Here is an 18,203-nt window from a genome sequence, read left to right as displayed (position 1 = left end):
GACACGATGAAAATTAGAATGTTATTGGGATTTTAATGATGAATGTAAAGAAAGATGAAACAATCATTTCCTTTTTTTAATTTACCTGACTGGCTGACTCCAGACTTGAGATTGGAGTTTTGAATTTTGAAGTTGCAATAGACAAGTTGAAACTTTGAATGTTGCTTGTTGGTCGAAATGATCGACCCAACCTATTACCCGTCAGGCCATCAGCGGTCAGGGTCCAAGGGTCAAAGCGATCTGGGCCGTTGTTTGAAAAAAAGAAAATAAGAATTGAGCTTCTCACACTCGTCTACACTTCTTAACTCAGGTACTGAAACTGAAAAGAAACGTTGAATGTTGTTTGATTTAATAAATACAAGAAACGAATGCTGCTATCTAAGTAGCTACTACTAAAAATATAAACTTACTTATTTTTATTACAATCAATCTTCATAATCAGTCAGAAAAGCTACTGTTTAATAAGACAGTATCTGCTATACTTTCGTCAGATAAATCTAATTTTAAGAACCAATCAAACACTTTGTTTAAAATATTTTTCATTAATGATAAATTACGTAATGCTAGAACTTCAATTTAAGATTTGTATAATTTATACTGTTGTCGTCGGATTTCTAACAAAATTGCTTCTAACGTTTTGCAATTCGATAGTAAGATAGATTTGAAATCGTATAAATCTTCTGTAAAAAACTTGGTTTCATCCGTTAATCTAGATAACAATCTGTTCAACACCGAATGTTGTTCATTTAAGTAATTTTCTAATTCAGCTATTATGCTGTAAAAAGATGGATTATTGTAGAGGAGTATAAAGCTTAATTGTAGGTTAGGGTTACGCAAGGTCGGGAGCACCGGCATAGACAGCGCGGGCACGATGCACGCTGCAAATTGCGAATGCACAATTAAATTCTAAAAGAAAATATGTATATTGAATAGTCTTACTTGTAAGCTTGTAAAACTGCAACATCAAGTTGCGAATTATTGATGTGTTGAGTTCTAAACTCGGACTTGGGAGTCAACGACTTGTTGCTGGAATGCACTCGCCGCTCGATCCGGGAGTTTCGGGACACGGGCTTGAAATTTCCTGCGGCAGTGCGGCGTGCTTTACCACTCGTCAACGTGCGCCGAGGCGTGCGATCTTCTCTGCTAGATTTCTCGCTGTCACTCAGAATTCTTCTCTTCTCAACGATAAGTACTTGATCACTTTTACCGTTTACGTGTGTCCTCAGTCCTGGTCGCTTGAAATCTAAGAAAATGCGAGAGCGAACCGCGAGCTCGTCCGAATCGTCCGACTGCGACTTTCGACTTGTTGTGAGATGCGAGTGTCGTGAGCGCAAGGCGCGAGGCCGCGTCGTTGCGAGCTAACTATGTGCTATTCTGCGAATTCACAGTTTCGTATACATTCGAAATCAACCGTCGTCAAAGTGGTCAAAGTGATACCTATATATATACCGCTTCGCACGCAGCGTCGAGCGGCCGAGCGCCCTTCTAACGAACTTCTAAAGCGCGCGTGTATTTTGATCAGATAACCTATGTATTAATACTAGCTTCTTAAAATTTATTATTTATTCTTGCTGCGCTTGGAGTAATATGGTTTAACATATATTTGAAGATTTTTGTATCGACAAACCGATATTGCCTTGGCTGTATCGATACACCGATGTATTAATACGCAAAATATCGATACAAAATATCGATATTGACCATCCGATATATCGATATTCATTTGTATCGATACAGTATCGCCCATCCCTACTATATGCCACTTTTCGAGGCATAGCAGCGTCACATGCTTGGGTGATGTTTACTGTCATCTGCTCCGCCTTGCTTTTCGCCGTTCCAGACAGTTAACATTTCTTTTAGTGCTGACAGGAACATCTCCTTATCATAATCCTTGGTTTTCTAACTAACTCTATTGGTCGTTGTACTCTGTTTTGATATAAATAGTTTCATTATTATGACCTGATGATCACTATGTGTGTACACCAGGCCACTAGTGCTCGGAACTAGAAAAACAGTCTGTTTTTTACATTTTGTGAACGCGTTTTTATTCTATGGTGATTCTTCAGTTTTTTCTAATAAACTTATTGGAATAGTTAATAAAAGTCTATTACTTGATAGAGGATAAAATTACCTATCTTTTTCCTGCGGAAAATTTATATTATCATTTGTCGTTATTTTATTATACACCATAAACCGATATTTTTTTAAATTGTTTTAACTCGAAAACTAAATGTTGAATCTTTCGGTTTGGTGTGCTGTGAAGCAATTCACATCTTTTCTCAACAACTGACATATATTTTATTTGTTTATTATTATTTATAATTTAAAGCGCACTATTTACATATTGCCCATATATATCTAAATAAATACATATTTAATTTGTATATATCTACTTCTCCTATTATATTAAAGTATACTGAAGGTACCTGTGTGCCGTGAAGCCATTCACATCTTTTCTCAATAACTGAGATATCTTATTTGTTTATTATTATTTATAATTCAAAGCGCACTATTCGCATGTTGCCCATACATATCTAAAATAGAAAATAATTTATTTGTTTATTATCATCATTATTTTTACTTTTATCCTTGAAACTTGAATTTTTTGAAAGTTAAATTGTCGATACAATCATTATTTTGCCACCAAATTCAATATCATTATTACATAAGTTTCTAAATATTTTACATCTGATTGCATACAAAAATAAAACTTTAAATGCGTTTTTCTCGTAACTAATTCGTTTGACTTCAAAAAGTTTCTTGCGCAAGGCATTTATATTAATCTATTTGAAAATTTTTACACTTATACTTTAGAACATTTTGAAAAAAAATTAAAATTTTTATTTAAGGTATCTGTCTGGAAAAATTTGTTTGATTATGAATATTATTAAATTATGGTTTTTTTTAAAGAATTTTACTGTTTAATAAATTCTTGATTTATTACAGACGAAAAATGAGAGTTCTCGTAATAAAAAATACTAACTTTTGTTAAGTACGGCTCAAAATATATGTTCAAATTTTTGGAATTGATTTATTCGAAGCCCTGTGCGCGAGGAACTTTATCAAAAACCTTAAATTTTAACAATTATTATTGGTCTTTATATCATAACTTGAGTATATATGGATGAAAATGGCCCAAAATTGGTATGTTAACTTCTTTTATCACAACAATCAAGCCCCCAAAAGATGACAATGGATAGTGCAGAAGGTAAGAAAAATTAAAAAGCAGTGGAGATCCCCCTTAAGGGGAGGTGGAAGCTATAGCTTCGCAAATTCGCCACGAGGTATTTAGTATTTCAAATGTCAAAAAAACTAAAAGCCGTATTGACATTTTCTTTCGGTAGAATGATTCACTTATCTCAAACCTATGGCGCTCTGCTCATTATATTGATGAAATTTCAAATTAAAAAAAGTTAATAAGTAAAGTTGGTGTTTGAGGTTGGCGCTGCAATCGCATAAACACGCGTAAACACCCGCTCGTATTTCACAACGTTTACAAAAACCAAAAGTCCGAGCGGTATTTTTTTCGGTAGAATAATTAAGTAAACTCAACACTATGGCGCTCTGGTCTTGGTTTTTCATTGCAAGCTTTATTCAAAAAGTTATATGGAACAGAAAAACAGGTCCCACACCCCCTTAATGGAATTATAAACAATTACTTTTGCTTTCTCCTATGGAAAGCTTTGTAATAGTAAAATTTCCAGTTTCGCTAAAACTTCGTAGACACGCATTTATAGGTGGTTAGAGTTCGACTCATGCGTTTTTAGAAAATGCCCGTGCGGTTGGATGTGTGTGTGTGTGTGTGTGTGTGTGTACATATACCGTTATGTTTCTTGAACCACGCGACCGATCGTAATAAAATTTGACAAGCATATATGTTTACTTATTCTCAATTTGGGAAATTTTTTTTTATGATTCTGACCTTTTTATAGCCATCTTATAGCCATTTTTCGATTTTTGAAATTCGATTCTTAATGATATGATTAATAGAAATAATTCATCTAAAAGAGAATTGAATCGCCTACTTTTTTTCAATTTTTATGATAAAAAAGGTGTTTTTTATTTAAAGATTCATATCTTTAAAACTAAATAGACAAATTTTTTGAAAAAATTATGATGATAGAAAACGATATCTACTTGATGTAAAAATTTCAAACTATTTTAACGACTTGTTTTCGAGCTAAAAATTGAAAACTTAAAAATTTGGATTTTCCATGTCGTACGATTACGGAAGTAAAAAGGCTTATTTCACGTTGAAATTCTGAGAAAATATCGATCTTCTGATCACCTCGGCTAGCAACACCTCGGTTCTTTTTGCAGCTTATGAAACCATTTAGTTTAAAAGATATGAGGATTCAAATTCTTCGTCTCTCACCCTGTATAGTCCGTGTAACTGAAAATTAGTATTTTCGTTGAACTTTCTAACCTGCTGACCGAAGTTCAGAATGATTTGAGAAAATTCATGATTTTATAAGTTTATGAGGACTCTATGGTATTTAAAATATTGAGGTTTACATTTTTTTATGAAAATTATTTGATTTGAAATTGTGTGTAACGGGGCAACTGGACTTGTGCATGGTGACCGCGAAGTCGCCGCCGTGTCACCGATCGGTTGATAACTATACTGTCTGATACGCCACGGCTCTCCCTCGATCATGCTAGAGTCGTCGACGGATGTTAACCGTCGGTACAATGACGACTCCGTGCGATGCAGCCGGGTTGCGCGTGAATACAAAATGCACGGCGAGTAAAGCTCGCCGCGCTTTCTCCGCGTCCAGGGTTGCTCGACTGTCAGCGGCGACGACGGTACCGTGACTCTTTCCCGGTCTAACCCTGCTGAGTTCGTGAGCGGAGAAGAGGAAGGACGTGCTTCTGGGGTCGACAATACGAACACCTTATGTTGAGTTGATAAGTCGTATATTGAAGTCGAATAAAGTTACATGAGATTATACGCGGCGCGCGAGAGGACTGATTTTGATAGACGAGCCGAGCGTTCGGTAGCACGAACCTCGGCTTCAGCGTCTGTAGTTCGCGTCGGTATTAATTCGGAAAGTTTCAGGAGACTTACGGATTCGCAGTGCGCGTAGATGCACGATCTCCGGCGTGTAAGTTTGACGGCGGTCGTTCGACGGCTGATGGCAAGGAGGCGTCCCTCCTAGCCTGGCTGCACAGCTCCTAGTAGCTGTAGCGGGAAGGAATGGCCATTCTCTCCCGCACGCTCGAAATGAACAGCTTGCCATTCACTTTAGATGTATGACAACAGGTCTTTTACATGCACGTGTTAAGTAAAAAATTTATTTTTTATTTTCTAAACTATTTTTTTATGGCCATTTTTGATTTTTGAAAAACACTTTCGCGTTTTTTTTTTCAATCAACCCATTATTACAACAATTTAGCTATAATGCATTTGAAAGAGAATAAAATTACCTACTTTTCCTGGTTTGGTCTTCGGGATCGACTTCTTTGTTCGGCAAATAAAATGAAAAAGGTGATTTTTTTTTAAATTCATATCTCCGAAACTAAACATCATAACCTTACGAAAAAAAATCATGTCGATGGGTCAAGTGTCGAACTTTATCCCATTAAAATTTTAAGTGATTTGACAAATCATTTTTTCAGTAATAAATCGAAAACTGAAAAAAAAAGAGTTTTTTCGTGCCTCGATTACGGACGTAAAAAGTCCTCATTGCACTTGAGATTTTGGGAAAAAGTAGATATTTTATGTGTTTTGGCTAAGTTCATTGCACAGCTTTCGAACCCCTATGGTTCTTAAGATATCAAGGTTTTAAATTTTTTTTTAATTTTTTGATTCCTTATATTTCTAAAACAATGTAGTTAAACGCTTCAAAATTTTATTTGGTGATTTACCATAAAAATGCTATCTGCTGCTAAAATTTTTAACGATTTCGTTGAGTAGTTATCAAGTAAAGAGTATCAAGTAAAGTGTAAAAACCATTTTTCTCAAAACTTTTGCTTCCTCTTAGAGGGGTGTCTTTGCGCGTCGTTGAGGGGACCAGCCTGGGTTAAATCCTACAATAAAACAACAAAATATTCGTCCGATGAAATTTTTTTCTTTTTACGTAAATTAAAAAATAAAAAAAATCTACTGTAAATATTTACACTATACACTATTTCTACCGAGAAATATATATATATATATATATATATATATATATATATATATATTATGACGGTAGCTCGGCCGTCATTATTATTTTAAGTTGTTTGTTGTTTATGCTACTATTCACCGTTTCCGTCGGCTGTGCAGAAGGCACTAGATACTACCGACTATAATCTATCCGCGCACGGACGTAAAGACGTATGAACACGCGGCGGTGATAGTAGTACTCAGGACGTGGATTCAAAAGGAGGAAAAGTCAATGAACACTCGCGGATTATTGTAAAACTTAGACTAACTGTTTATTGGTGCTTGGCTTACACAAGCGCGCCAGACGGGCGCATGCCAGCTACCAGCATGTAGTCGAGGTGAGAGAGAGAGGAGGCTTAAAGTCGCCCGAGTAAGCGAGAGTTGATAAGAACTAGTACTTACAGATGTACGTGGCCGGCACGACCGTTCTAACCCACGCGAAGATGGTCTCGGACGGATTGTCCTCGGTTCGGTTGACCTCGCAACCCTCGCACACAATAATCGCAATCGCAGAGTGTCTATTCGCGAAACGGAGCGGAGCGAAGACAGACTCGGAATGGCTCGCTAGCGCGAGCACAGATTTACCTATGTGGCGGGTGAAAGCGAAAAAGTAGACGACGGGACTCGAACTCGCGGATCCGAGAGCCAGAGGCCTGTGCTCTAACCACTGAGCTAACGTCTACGATGCATTCGGACGCTATGCATCGTAGTACGGCTCGGCGGACTCTTATCGCTAACTCGTCTTCGCTGCTCGCGTTGCAGACGTGTGCGCCTGTGACACCACCCCCCTTTGAGGCGAGCCGTCCTCGGCTCGCGCACTTCCTTACCGATAGGCAGTTCCTGCTTTCTTCGGCCTTCGGCCATGTTCGGCCACAAGACTGCAGGCTGCATTACCACGCAGATTAGAGGCGTCCACGCATGATCTATTCAGACTCATGACTTACAGGGGCTTGATCTGGGGCGTCTATTGGTGGAGTGCTGTCAAGGGTAAGGTAGGTGTAGTTAAGGTAGTTAATGTAGGTAAGGTAGGAAGTGTCGTGGGATCGAGAAGAGATCTATTTTTTTAGCCGGGTTCTAAACCGGTGATCTCCCCACCAGGGATGCCAGATGTGGCGGGTGATGACGGGGTCCTGCCCCAAAGACAACGACTGACCTTGCTCTAGTAAACTTTATTGCAGGTTGTGAGCTCCGCTCGCGAGCTCTGCCGCCGATCAACTGCCCGCTTTGCCATCGACGCGACTCGTCGACGGTTAGCGGTCGCACGCGCGAAGGTGCAACCCGATGCACCTTTGCCCGTGCGAACTCTCCGAGTCCGCCGTTCTCTGCTGACGGAGCATTGCATGCGCCGTCGGCAGCGGCGACCCGAGCCGTCACCGGAGAGCCTGGGGCTCGTCCGTGACACCTATGTCCTCTGACACACTGTTGTCAACTCTTGACAGCAGTGTGCGAGCAGGTGGCAACATTGTACGTTGCTGAATTTAAATCTCTGTCGATGCTTATTCTCTCTCTGTCTCTCTTACTCTCTCACATGCTGCGCCTTTAGTAGCTGTAACAACAGAAGTATTATACAGAATGTTGATTCTGTCCCGGAGAGACGTCGTAACGTGCTCAACGTGCGTTAATTGCACTGGCAACCGTTACAATATATATATATATATATATATATATATATATATATATATATATATATATATATATATATATATATATATATATATGTGTGTGTGTGTGTGTGTGTGTGTGTGTGTGTGTGTGTGTGTGTGTGTGTGTGTGTGCCGTACAAAATCACTGACCAAAGTTCATGACATTCTACTATATAAATAAGTGTTTTTAGTAAAATGTCATGAATTATGGTCAGTCATTTTGTATGGTATATATATATGATATTTTTCAGTATAAATAGTGCATATTGTAAATATTTTTTGTTTTTTAATTTACTTGAAAAGAAAAAAAAATTATCAGACAAATATTTTGTTGTTTTTTTGCAGGATTTAACCCAAGCTGGACCCCTTAAAGACCCTCCCTTGCATATTTTGCGAATTTTTTTTTTACCTACCCGCTCATGTACGATACACCCCTTTTACTTTTACACCCCTCGTTCTGGTAAGTGCCACAGTATCTTGTTAAGAACATTGCCCCTTCAGCAAAATAATTAAATTTAATAATATCAATGGGTAAAATTTTTGATTCTTTTTTTTGAGTTCAGTCAGTTCATTATTATAAAAAATAGATTAGATCCAATATTATAAAAAATAACATCTTTTAACACACCCCAGCATAAAGTTAGTACTTTATCCCCGGCGAGTCGGGAATATAGAGCTACATGTATGTATACAGAAACGGGGGATTTAGAGGAATAACAAGAAACAACGACGAATTTAACATCGGCTAATATATCTATAGCTATGGGGCGCACTGAACTTATACCTTGCTGTTATAATATATGTGACAGCAGAGCATACGATTGCCCTTGTGCGTCTCGACTTAGATTATAGCGTTTTTGCGTGTGTAGATTATTTATTTGAAAACAACAATAAGAACATTAACATACTGTATATCCAAAAATATTTTATTTATTGGAACTACGAATTTAGTTAGAGGAAGCTACGTGCCAATGAATTGGCAGCGGTTTTTTAAATGTACAGCTAAACGGTAAATTACGTGTGATCAGACGTACATTGCATATTGTAGTAGGCGATACATTGCTTCTGGAGGGCTTACATGTCTTGTTTTTAAATATTGTTTTTAATATTGTATTTAAATATTGTTTTATTTCATCGGAGTTGAAATTTTTTTATTCACATTCGTTTTCATCAAGTGGCGCGGTAACGCCACGAAGGCAAGGTTGAGAAGCAGACGAAGCCGCGGCGCCCGTGACACTATTTACTTCTATATTGGTGTTCGGATTTTTCATGATACAGAAAAAAATGCTCGTCGTTACTGTTCCTGAGTTTTTTTGGCTTATCGGTATGTTTTCTGAGCTAAACTATGATTTTCAACAAAAATATTTTTGAACAGCTGCTGCACTGTCGCTGCACAAACTTTCTGAGTGTTCGGGGTCACTGATGACGGGGCCCAGGAAGTGGAGTGACTTTTTGTGCATGCATGCAAATATCGTTTCGCGGTGGCCGATCACGCTCGGTGTCTAGGTGCCAAGGGTCTTCGATGTGGAGGCTGTCGAAATAAATTGCGCGCTGCAGATTTTTGTATCCACGTGTCAATATTGGCCATGAATGCGGTCTAGGGTGAACGATAACAAAGTTACGCAGTTCGCACCGTACTTCTTAGTGCAAAAATGTTCAAATCAGTTATGTTTACTGTCCAGGTACTTGCGGTCGACAATGTCGCGATCGAGGAGGGGCTCTCCGTAGCTTTCATTATCTAAGTGTAAAAACTGATTCTAGACACCGAAAGCTATGGAGCCTATCACCAAGTATACACTACCCTAACCCCATCATTATGTATTTTATTCTTAGAACAAGTTTTAGGTACTTCAATTATTTCGCTCAAAAAGACATGAAATTTCTAAAAAAAACTTAATTAAAGTAAAAAGGTTAGGCGCGTTTGGTGTTTAGCGTATCGCACAGGCATGTCAATAATTTTGTTTACAGTGAAATTACAGATTTAAAAACAACTGAAATCAATTTAAAAAAGTCAAGTATACATCGTTGCCATTTTATTACACGATATCACTACTTTTTGTAAGCTTAATCCTCATTTATAAAATCATTCCGACCATTCCGTTTTTTTTTAGAGATTTCACAATTTTTTACGATACTAACAACAAATCAGAAAATAAGAATTAAAAAATTAAACAAGTATAACAATGCACATAGCTAACAAAAATATTAACACTATATTGAGAAACTGAAAAAACGCATAAGATAGATTTGACATCAAATCGCAAAAATGGGGTACACCTAGGCCATGTCATCGGCCACCATAGACACCGAGACGCGGTCCCGGGACGTGGAGGTCACCTGGATGCAAAAAACTACGGAGCGCTATACCTGGCCCTCGTCGTAGTAAATTTGATGTATATAGGGCCGCGTCCCGCGCCCGCAGCTTCGCATGTGCAAACTCCGTTTACTAATCCTTCTCAGCGGGCGCTACCGCGCACCTTGATACATTTTTACGTTGTCATCGTTACTTTTATTTTTTAAGTGATACATGACACGTTTTTATAAATCTGTTGTTAATTGGTGTTGATTTTTATTAAAAAAAATAATTGTGAATCTTCAACTTTTACTTAAGCATGAACAATGTTTTGTTAAGTTAATTTTCATAATTTTAAGTAATGATTAAAATCGTTTCCAATGCTAAATTTATGACAGTAAAATTGTAACATCGAACTATTGTTTTTGTTATTTTTATTTTTCATATTGGGCATCCATCCAAAACCTCCATTAGGATACATAAGTGGATGTGACATAGGATCTACATGTTTACTAATGTACGGTAAATTATTAGGTGCTCTATGTTTTGAAAATGTTCATACATCTCGATCTTCTGGTGGTTGACCATTTTCACCTACAAACACCACAGCTACTTCATTATATTTAGCTGCGTTATATCTGCGTTTATCATGATTGGAATTGCGTGTTAAATATATTATAATGTCATTACTATTAAACTCAACGTTGTTGTTTTTCAAACGATTTTGTTCTTCCATTTCGACTTCGTGCATCATTTTGTATGATTTAGCGTATATGTTTATTTGTCGAAAAAAATTATCTGATTCCTTTAATAGCATTAAAGAACATCACATACTAGTTTGTAATCGTGATTGCAAGGCGATTTCATTATCAATGATGTATAGTTGCCCATATCTTCTGGATCGTTTTCGTTAGGATGTAAGGTATATTGTGGTAAATTTGACCACTTATTCAAATAACTTGAGGACCTTTTCTGAAAAGAGCGTCAAATCTAGCTCCAAAACGCGCGAAGGCAAGTGCATTATTATATTGTTTAATATTATTTGAAAAGTGTTTACTTTCGTCAGTAAAGAAACTAATTCTTTTAAAAGTTAAGGATGAGATGATTTTGTGACGTGCCAGTCCCTTAATTTACGGTTCGTTATTTCTCTCGTAAAGATTACGTCTGGTATGGATTCCTCGAAGCCTAGTCTGCGATAGTTAGTGACAACACAAAATTTGGTTCGATCACATTAAAAATTATGATGATATATGATCTTTGGATGGTTTTGAACCCGTGGGTTACAGTGTGCGCCGCACGGTAAATACGGTGGTCTGATTTGGTCTATAGATCATATATTATTTTTGCTTTACCTTCCAAGATGTATACCTTGGCGAGCACTCCCCCATCTGTTAACAAGGGGACGTACCACATACACAAAATCATAATAGTACATTACGATACGTGTGACTTAAATAGTTATTTTTTACATGGCGTAGTTAGCGTACGAGCGTAGCGAGTTCTTATACACAAAAGTACTACTTTAGCCACAGATAGGCGTGACTTAAAAGCGGATTTTAGCCAAACTGTACTATAAATAATATTATGATTCCAAAATTACTTACTAATTTTTCAAATTATTTAATTTATCTTTGAGATTTTTTCTTTGCAACAAACATGATATATTTGAAGATTTTCGCGACAACACCCTGATAGCAGAGCTCCTCAGATATAATAAAAAAATATATAACAGATTCACACCTAAGAAGTAATAATGCTAGTGTTTCATCGATAGACGGAACGGCAAGTAAGCATTCAAAGAATAATTTTGAAAAGTACAACCATCTTATTTTTTATATAAGATGAACATCCGCTTTGTGTTTAAATGATTCTTCTATATACTAAGGAGAAATTTACTTGATTTTTTTTATATTTGTGATTTTGCTCATTTTTTGCACAAGATGATTTGGATTAGTTTTAGAACATTCAGATTAGATGTGAGAGAATCATGAAACACAAAGCAGATTTTCACCTTGAAGTTATAGTGAGATTGATTCTTCTTGGAGTAAGTAATGATTTTTGTCGAGTTGAAAAATCCAAGAGACAATTAAAAAAACACAGAAAGGAAGCTGGCGTCTGATTAGTATATAAGTAAGACTTCTCTATCTGTATATCTGCTGAATTCTGATTGGAATATAGACTGTTCCGCTGCTCGATTAGCTCAGCTGGGCTTGCACTGAATCTTCCTGGAATATTGTATAAATCATATCATTGAAAAAAGGCAAGGATATTCTTTCAAAAATGGCCATAAAATGGTCAGAATCGTGAAAAAAAATTTCCGATTTCAGAATGAGAAAATATATATGCATGTCAAATTTTATTACGATCGTTAGCGTACTTTCAGAATTATGACGGTATACACACACGCAGCCATTCACACAGACTTTTTCTTAAAACGTATGATTTGAACTCCAAACACCGCCAAATACGTTTTTATGAAGTATTTGCAAAACTAAAAATTTTACTATTACAAAGCTTCGTCTAGGAGGAAGCAAAAAACACTCACAATTAATTTTGCACACACACACATAACATTTACAAAAACCGACATAATCAACCATATCTGACTTGCTCAACCCAATAACCAACGTAAAGAATGACTTAACAACCATCAAGGTGCGCCAACTACAAACCTAAATGAAAATAATAGTTTCGCTCGTCCATCTTTATTTGAGATATTGGGTTGAGCAACTCAGCACTATAACCGACTTTGACTCAAGCCAACAACGGTAAACGAGGTACTAGGTTATTTTTTAATACACTGTAGTGTCTATAAATACCAATATAATAGCTGCAAAAGACACAAAATCCGAATAACCAGTTGACCCCACAAGAGTTAACAGACTCAGCCAACCAATAGTTTTCAACAAATCCCATAATATTTTTTTTCTTATCATATTCTTCGTTTTTTTTTGCGAAATGTCACCTTTGGCGAAATATCACATTGGCTAAATGTCAGCTTGGTAAAGTGTCTTTATGTGAAATGTCGTGTACCCGTCTTCATGACATCGCATGTTCTTATTTGCGCCTGGTTTAGCTCATATTTATGGACAACAGAGGCCATCTTCCCTGATCTTAGCAGATTTTCCATGCTGTTATTGCTGTCTGGTTTCTAGGTGGGAAACAAAATTTGAACCTTATGAGTTTGCATTCCCCACTTCAAACCCATGAGGCTAGCATCGACCATCAGGGCTTCCACCCGATTGGAATCATTGTCGGCACTAGCCTGTCTGGTACTACTCGCTTGAGGTAGTATTGTTATTAACTCACTATCCATATTCGATTTAAATTATTTAATACTTCTCTATTATCTCCCCTTCTCCCCACCTCTTAGTCGCATAGCAAGCTCTGGCACTTCAGAATCGCCATTTGTCTAAAGTGTGCGGACCGAAGTCTGCACACTCTTTTAGGTCGCAAAGCAAAGACCTCAAGTCGCACACCAGACAACCTTTGTACCATCCTGCTTGCTCGGACAGTCCGGGAAAGCCACCCACCGTAAGGATCGAGCATCCTCCGAACGATGTGTGTGTCTAGCAAAAATATCTCATAGAGCCACGCATATGATGAATACCAATTATTTATCACATCTCTTATAATATAAAATAATTTTTTAACTATAGAATCGGCATATACATACAAGTTCCAAATACTATAGCGTTACTATAACTTTTGTTATAGGAAATAAAGATACCCTAAAGGAGGTACAAAACCATGTGTTGGCACAACTTTAGATCTTTCATTTTAAAGAGAGGATTAGCATTTGAAATAAATTATTTTCATATAAAATTCTTAACAGTATAGTAAATTGGTTCTACTTATTTCAAATTACAGGTGTATGCTATGGATGTCATAGTTAGTACCGGTGAAGGAATCGGTAAAGAACAAGACACACGAGTTACGATTTTTAAGAAAACTGAAGAGACGTATCAACTTAAATTGAAGGCATCTCGCTCATTTTATTCTGAAGTTTCTCATAAACATGGTCTAATGCCATTCAATCTTCGTACATTTGAAGACGAAAAGAAGGCTAAAATGGCTGTTGTGGAGTGTGTTAATCATAGATTAATTGAACCGTTTCAGGTAACTATTTTACTTAGATCACATAAGATTTTTTTACTGAATGCTCTGCGAAATAATTATTCAGTATTAGTATGTTTAGATATAAGTACGAGAAGGCTAACTCTACGCAAATTAAGAATAAAATTTAAAAAAATATCTTAGTTAATTGATATACCTTATAATCGTCATTAATCACAGTAAATATTCTAAAACGTGTTATAAACGCTCAATCTAAAACTTCAAAACGCTATTCAAAAAGAAAAGTAATTCTTATTATTCATTATCACTACAATGTTTTTAAAAAGTTTCATAGTCTAGTTATCGAGTAATAATGATTGTAAACATTTAAAAAAAAATTTAACTTGAAAATTTTAAAATCTAATTAAGCTTATGAACAGCATAATGAAAAAGATAAAGACACTAAAGAAATATGTTCCAATCCAAATTTTTTCTCCAGTAAAGATAAGACGAATGAGCCATAATGGATTCGAATTGCCTGAGTAACAGCTGAATAACAGCTGAGATACACATTCTATCGTATACAAATGCATACGCGCGCGCACACACATACACGAACATACAAGTATAAAAAAACCGCTGCCAATTCTTTGGCACGTAGCTTCCTCCAACAAAATTTATAATTCCAGTAGATAAAATATTGTTTAAATATACTTGTATATTGACGATTTTGAAAATACTTTCAATCTTAATTATTTTACCGAAGAAGCACTCGTCACATTATCAAATCATATAATTTTCATGAAAAATTTAAACCTTAATATTTTAAATACCTTAGGGTTCTCATAACCTTATAAAATCATGAATTTTCTCAAAATATTCTGAACTTTAGTTAGCGAGTTATAAGGTTTAACAAAAATAGTAATTTTCAGTTGTACAGGGTATACAGGATGTAAGAAAAAGAATTCGAATCTTAGTATCTTTTAAACTAAATGGTTTCATAAGCTACAAAAAGAACTTAGCTAAGGTAAATAAAAGATCTATCTTTTCCCAAAATTTCAACCTAATTAAAGCCTTTTTACTCCCGTTATCGTACGACATAGAAAACCCATTTTTTTTAGTTTTTAAACATATATGCATGTCAAATTTTATTACGATCGGTTGCGTGGTTCCAGAATCATAACGGTTTACGTACATACACACACACACACATCCATCCGCACGGACATTTTTTAAAAACGCATGATTCGAACTCTAAACACCTCCAAATGCGCTTCTACGAAGTTTTAGCGTAACTTAAAATTTTATCATCACAAAGCTTCCTCTAGAAGGAAGCAATATTATGTGTGGTCTTATTACAAAATTCAAATATATGTATTTCGAATTATATTTGCAAACTTCTTCACTGTCCACGTAGTCTTATGAAATAAATGTAGAAATAAATGAAATTACAAACAAAAATATTGTAGCACATTGCACATATGAAGTTGGAAACAGCGGTAAGTTCAAACACGTTGTATCAGTATTATTAAAGTGAAGTATATTTGTATAAATATGTATGGGTAATAGGGAACTTGCATGAAAAATCTATTAGGTCCGTCATGTAGAATACAGAAAAATAATCGACACGTATTTTTTCTTTTTTCAATTTAACGATTATTAACAACCCCGATAACATGATGTCGGCCGAATGACGGCACTGAGACTGCACGGAATGGGCCACGCGTGACGTCCAGGTACCCCTGCTCCGGGACACGGAAATGACGGCATTGTGCTGAGCACAATGACGGCACGGATGCTGTCGATATGCCAACATGAGATGTGCACATTATGCCGGCATTTTCAAAACACTTTAATTCGCGAGGAATCCCAGCTTGCGCAGCATGTTGTCGTTGTGCCAGCATTATGCGAAGCTGTATGAAAACATTGTGCCTACATTTGCGCATTTTCGGTACCCGGTATATATATATATATATATATATATATATATATATATATATATATATATATATATATATATATATATATAAAACCTCTGAAAATTCATTGTAATAAAATTATTTTTTATTAATATCAAGTCAAACAAATTTAATTAAAGATAAAAAATACAATTATAATAAATAAGCGCAAGAGCAATAAAATCAGTTAATTAATATCACGCCATATATAATACAAAGTATATTATAACAATCGTTAAGTATAAGACAGTTGTTAGTGTGAGTGTTTAGATAAACATTATAAGAGGAACATCCTAAAAAAGCCGATGAAAAGACCGATGAAAAGACGTATAAGAATATTTTTAAGACCTTGTAATTGAAATGCTATTTAACCTAGAGATCTGAAATTCTGTACAGGGATTTTAGATAACATAACAAAGCTAAACAGATTATGATTTTGTTGTTAAATTGTACCTGTTATAACGTTCATCTTAACACCTGCATGCGCTTAGCCAGAATAAGTCTGTAATTTCTTACAATAATTAATGAAGTGAATCTCCTGGCTGTAGAGACTATTGTATTTTTTATTCTTATTCGATTTTTTACTATAAAAATATATATCGCCTTTGTATAATAGTCAGTGCATATAAAGAATAGGCAAACTTAAATAAAACTTAAAAGATCACTTTATCATTCATTGTAAGAATCATAGGCTTTTTCTGGCTAAACGCGTGTGGATTTTCAGACTCGAAGAGATCTTAGATTAACTAGCCTACTCCCTCACATGCTAATCCCTAATAATTTTCCTTCCCCGCACAAGACTTGCACTAGCTTTTAGTAGACACTTTACTTCTGTGTTGCGCATCAAGAGAGACATGGCGGGTACATACCACATGCACAGCCACAGTCACCTGCACAAAAAAATAGGTATAGGTAAATAAGACTAGAGAATATTGTAATTTCTGCTGAGACTGCTTGACAATCCTTATGAAAAATCAGAGTCGCAACTTCAAAAGCCGGAGGTGAAGGTACAGGTAAACTTTTGACAAGGATCAAGTTACCTAAAACTGACACGGTAAATAGTTTTGTGATGAAAATGACACTTGTATTCGAAATTTCAGACCTATTAAAATGGCATGATGAACATTGTTTTGTCTTCGACTGGCGAACATTGCTATGAGCAAGTTTATCATGCAATTTTAATAGATTGAAAAGTACATACCCTGCCAGTTAACTTGATTCTCTTAGCAAATTTACCTGTATTAGCAGCACCGGCTTTTTAGTTTGCAAAGGATAATCTTTAACAAGCATTGTTAAGCAGTCTGATAATATTTATACTTGTTTAACAATAATGACCTAAAAAATGCTTTGCGTAGTCTTCTTGCAGAGCTGGTGTATCCGAAGAGGCTGATTATATTCCCCACTACAACAACCGATATGGACTCCAGGTGATCCAAATATGAACACCTTCTATTCAAAACCTTTCAAACCTGTAAATACAAATGCATTATAATAGACGCACTTGAGCAATAATTGATTGAAGTATAATAACTGAAAAGATAATTAATATTATTTTATATATGCAGTTAAAGACTTTATGTAAAAAATATTAGTACACCTAACAAATCAATTAATACATGAATTAAAAATTAGTATAGAATAAAATTTACTTTACCTGGTGTATGACTGCAGGAAGTGGCTGCGTAGAGTTCTGTAGTCTCTGAATCTCCACAGATACTCCGCCGTGACAAAATAAAATCAAAGACAAAAATAATAAGGGATTTAAGATATTATAAGCATAGGATAAAAATTACCTTTAATTTCGCTACTTACAGGCAAATTTTTGTTCCAGTATCTGCAAAGAATTTTTTTATGGTTTAGGGTGAGAAAGGCCCCGACCTCGCCCAACTCTGTGAGGCCCAGCCAACAGCGATCAGCCCCTCCAACGCTCTCTTACATTTCTAAAAAGTAATGAACTGAAATGAATGAATTTATAAATCTAATATTTAATTTTGAATTTCAAAAAACAAATTAAAAGCTACATTAAAAAATAAAAAAATGTAAAAGAGCGTTTAGATAAAAAAATACACATAAAACACTACTGTTCAATAAATAAATAATCAAAA

The 18,203-nt window shown here is 35.8% G+C and overlaps 1 protein-coding gene and 1 long non-coding RNA gene across 5 annotated transcripts in view; one reads left to right on the top strand and one right to left on the bottom strand.

Moving 5' to 3' along the window:
- The window catches only part of LOC100114920 (proliferation-associated protein 2G4), a 141,057-nt gene that overhangs the window by 85,337 nt on the left and 37,517 nt on the right, over window positions 1-18,203 (top strand). For 2 of the 3 annotated variants that reach the window (XM_031926038.2, XM_031926039.2), the window contains exon 5: window positions 13,955-14,203. In XM_031926038.2, coding sequence (XP_031781898.1) covers window positions 13,955-14,203 — 249 coding nt within the window. Of the gene's footprint in view, window positions 1-13,954; window positions 14,204-17,453; window positions 17,730-18,203 lie in introns of those variants that run through there. The other variant, XM_031926040.2, reaches the window with a different exon arrangement.
- LOC103316623 lies at window positions 16,290-18,155 on the bottom strand. Of its 2 annotated transcripts, none has more exons than XR_004345247.1 (4): window positions 17,892-18,155; window positions 17,753-17,814; window positions 17,434-17,567; window positions 16,290-16,988 (listed from the first exon to the last, which is right to left on the bottom strand). It is a non-coding gene; the product is annotated as an uncharacterized LOC103316623 (long non-coding RNA). The 2 variants fall into 2 exon arrangements; XR_004345248.1 differs by having other exon boundaries at window positions 17,911-18,155.

Source organism: Nasonia vitripennis (assembly GCF_009193385.2).
Source record: "Nasonia vitripennis strain AsymCx chromosome 3 unlocalized genomic scaffold, Nvit_psr_1.1 chr3_random0007, whole genome shotgun sequence".
NCBI lineage: Eukaryota > Metazoa > Arthropoda > Insecta > Hymenoptera > Pteromalidae > Nasonia > Nasonia vitripennis.
Note: the sequence above shows the minus strand (reverse complement) of the source record. Positions and strands in the feature narration are given on the sequence as shown.